This window comes from Tamandua tetradactyla, chromosome 20, assembly GCF_023851605.1.
Source record: "Tamandua tetradactyla isolate mTamTet1 chromosome 20, mTamTet1.pri, whole genome shotgun sequence".
Lineage (NCBI taxonomy): Eukaryota > Metazoa > Chordata > Mammalia > Pilosa > Myrmecophagidae > Tamandua > Tamandua tetradactyla.
The window spans coordinates 60,490,384-60,492,217 of NC_135346.1; the positions used below are offsets into that span (position 1 = coordinate 60,490,384).

General features: G+C 42.0%; 1 protein-coding gene across 1 annotated transcript; it reads left to right on the forward strand.

Annotated features, from left to right (window-relative positions):
- Positions 1–547: 547 nt before the first annotated feature.
- Positions 548–1,495, forward strand: LOC143664365 (olfactory receptor 2T27-like). Its single transcript, XM_077137996.1, has one exon. The coding sequence runs from the start codon at positions 548–550 to the stop codon at positions 1,493–1,495; it is 948 nt and encodes a 315-aa protein (XP_076994111.1).
- Positions 1,496–1,834: the final 339 nt, after the last annotated feature.

Genomic DNA, 1,834 nt, shown 5'->3' on the forward strand with positions numbered 1-1,834 from the left:
CAAAAAAAAAACAAAACCAGATATTAATGGATTGTTCAAGATAAGTTAACCAGCAGATAGATGGAGAATAATATGTGAATTATGGATTTCAGAATAGTGAAAATAAACAGCCTCCCCCTTTTGTCTGATTTTAAAAGCCTCTGGAGTCTACCGAGGAGTGCCTGAAGAGATTCTCAAAAGATCCTATGTAAAGGGAGGATAGTTTAGTATTTTCCATAGAACTTGTATATGCAACATGAAGTTTGATAATAGCCAGAAGCAAAAGCAAACTTTAAGTGTGTACAAAATTCCAGGTGGCAGGACAAGACCAGGTATCGTCATATTTCAGGATTTAATATACTTTGACCAGATCAAAACAATTGTAGGTCAAATGTTATAATTTGATCCAATTGGACATGTGTCAATTTCTTATTTGAAACACTTTATATTTTAAATTTCTGATAATAAAAGTCAATGGGTGAGGATATTAAGAAAGAGGTACCATTATCCCTGAAATGTTATTTCGCCTTTGTAGATTCTAAGTTCAAATAGAGCATTTAATGAAAGCATGGATCCAAAAAATGAAACCTCAAGTGACTTCATCCTCCTGGGACTCTTCCCTGAGTTCAGACATCCCCACCTCCTCATCCTCATGGTACTTCTCATCTACACCATCGCCTTCACTGGAAACTCTCTCCTCATTCTCCTCATCTGGCTGGACTCCCGCCTCCACACCCCCATGTACTTCCTGCTCAGTCAGCTCTCCCTCATTGACCTGGCTTACATCTCCAGCACGGTCCCCAAGGCGGTAACCAACTACTTCACAGGGAAAAAGAATATTTCCTATTTGGCATGTGCAGCTCAGCTGTTCTTCTTTCTTACACTTGGCATTGCTGAGTGTGTGCTGCTAACCCTCATGGCCTATGACCGCTATGTGGCTGTCTGTAATCCCCTGAGGTACACAGTCCTCATGAGCCCCAGGGTCTGTCTCCAGATGGCCACTGCAGCCTGGACTGGGGGAGCCCTAGCTGCTCTTGTCCATACCATCTACCCAATGCAGTTCCCTGTTTGTGGCTCCAGGGAGATTAATCACTACTTTTGTGAGATGCCTGCCATCATGAGACTGTCTTGTGTGGATACATCAGCCTATGAGATGGTAAAATTTGTGACAACCATTGTGTTTCTCCTGGTCCCGTTTATTCTGATCCTTACCTCCTATACTCTCATCTTCCTGACGGTCCTCAGGATGAGCTCCTGCAAGGGGGGGATCAAAGCCTTGGCCACCTGCTCCTCCCACCTGACTGTGGTGAGTCTCTACTTTGGTCAGGCCATCTTCATCTACATGACGCCCAGCTCTTCCCACACCCCTGAGCAAGACCAGATCGTGGCTGTGTTTGGCACCATGGTGACCCCCATGCTCAACCCCATCATCTACAGTCTGAGGAACAAAGAAGTGTTGGGGGCTCTCAGGAAAGTGGTGGGAAAATTTTGCAATAGTAAGATACCACCTGTCTAACTTGTTCCTTTAAAAGAAGTGCCATCCACAAATTTCCTAGTCTATACAATTACATTGATGGTTTTTGTTAGACTGGGGATTTAATACCAAGTTTGAAAGGACTAGAATTCAAGCTCATATGTTTTACCCATCATTTTTTGGAACGGAGATGATCTCAGGCATATACCAAAGGTATAAGTTGAGTACAGTTGCATTAAACCCCTTATGGTTATATTAATACAGATATATAAAATAAATCAATGGGAATAAAATAACATACAGTAATTTCCAAGTTGTGGTCTTTCATCTTAGGACAATTTAACTTTTTAAAGAGAAACTTTATTCAGTCACTTGGAGGTT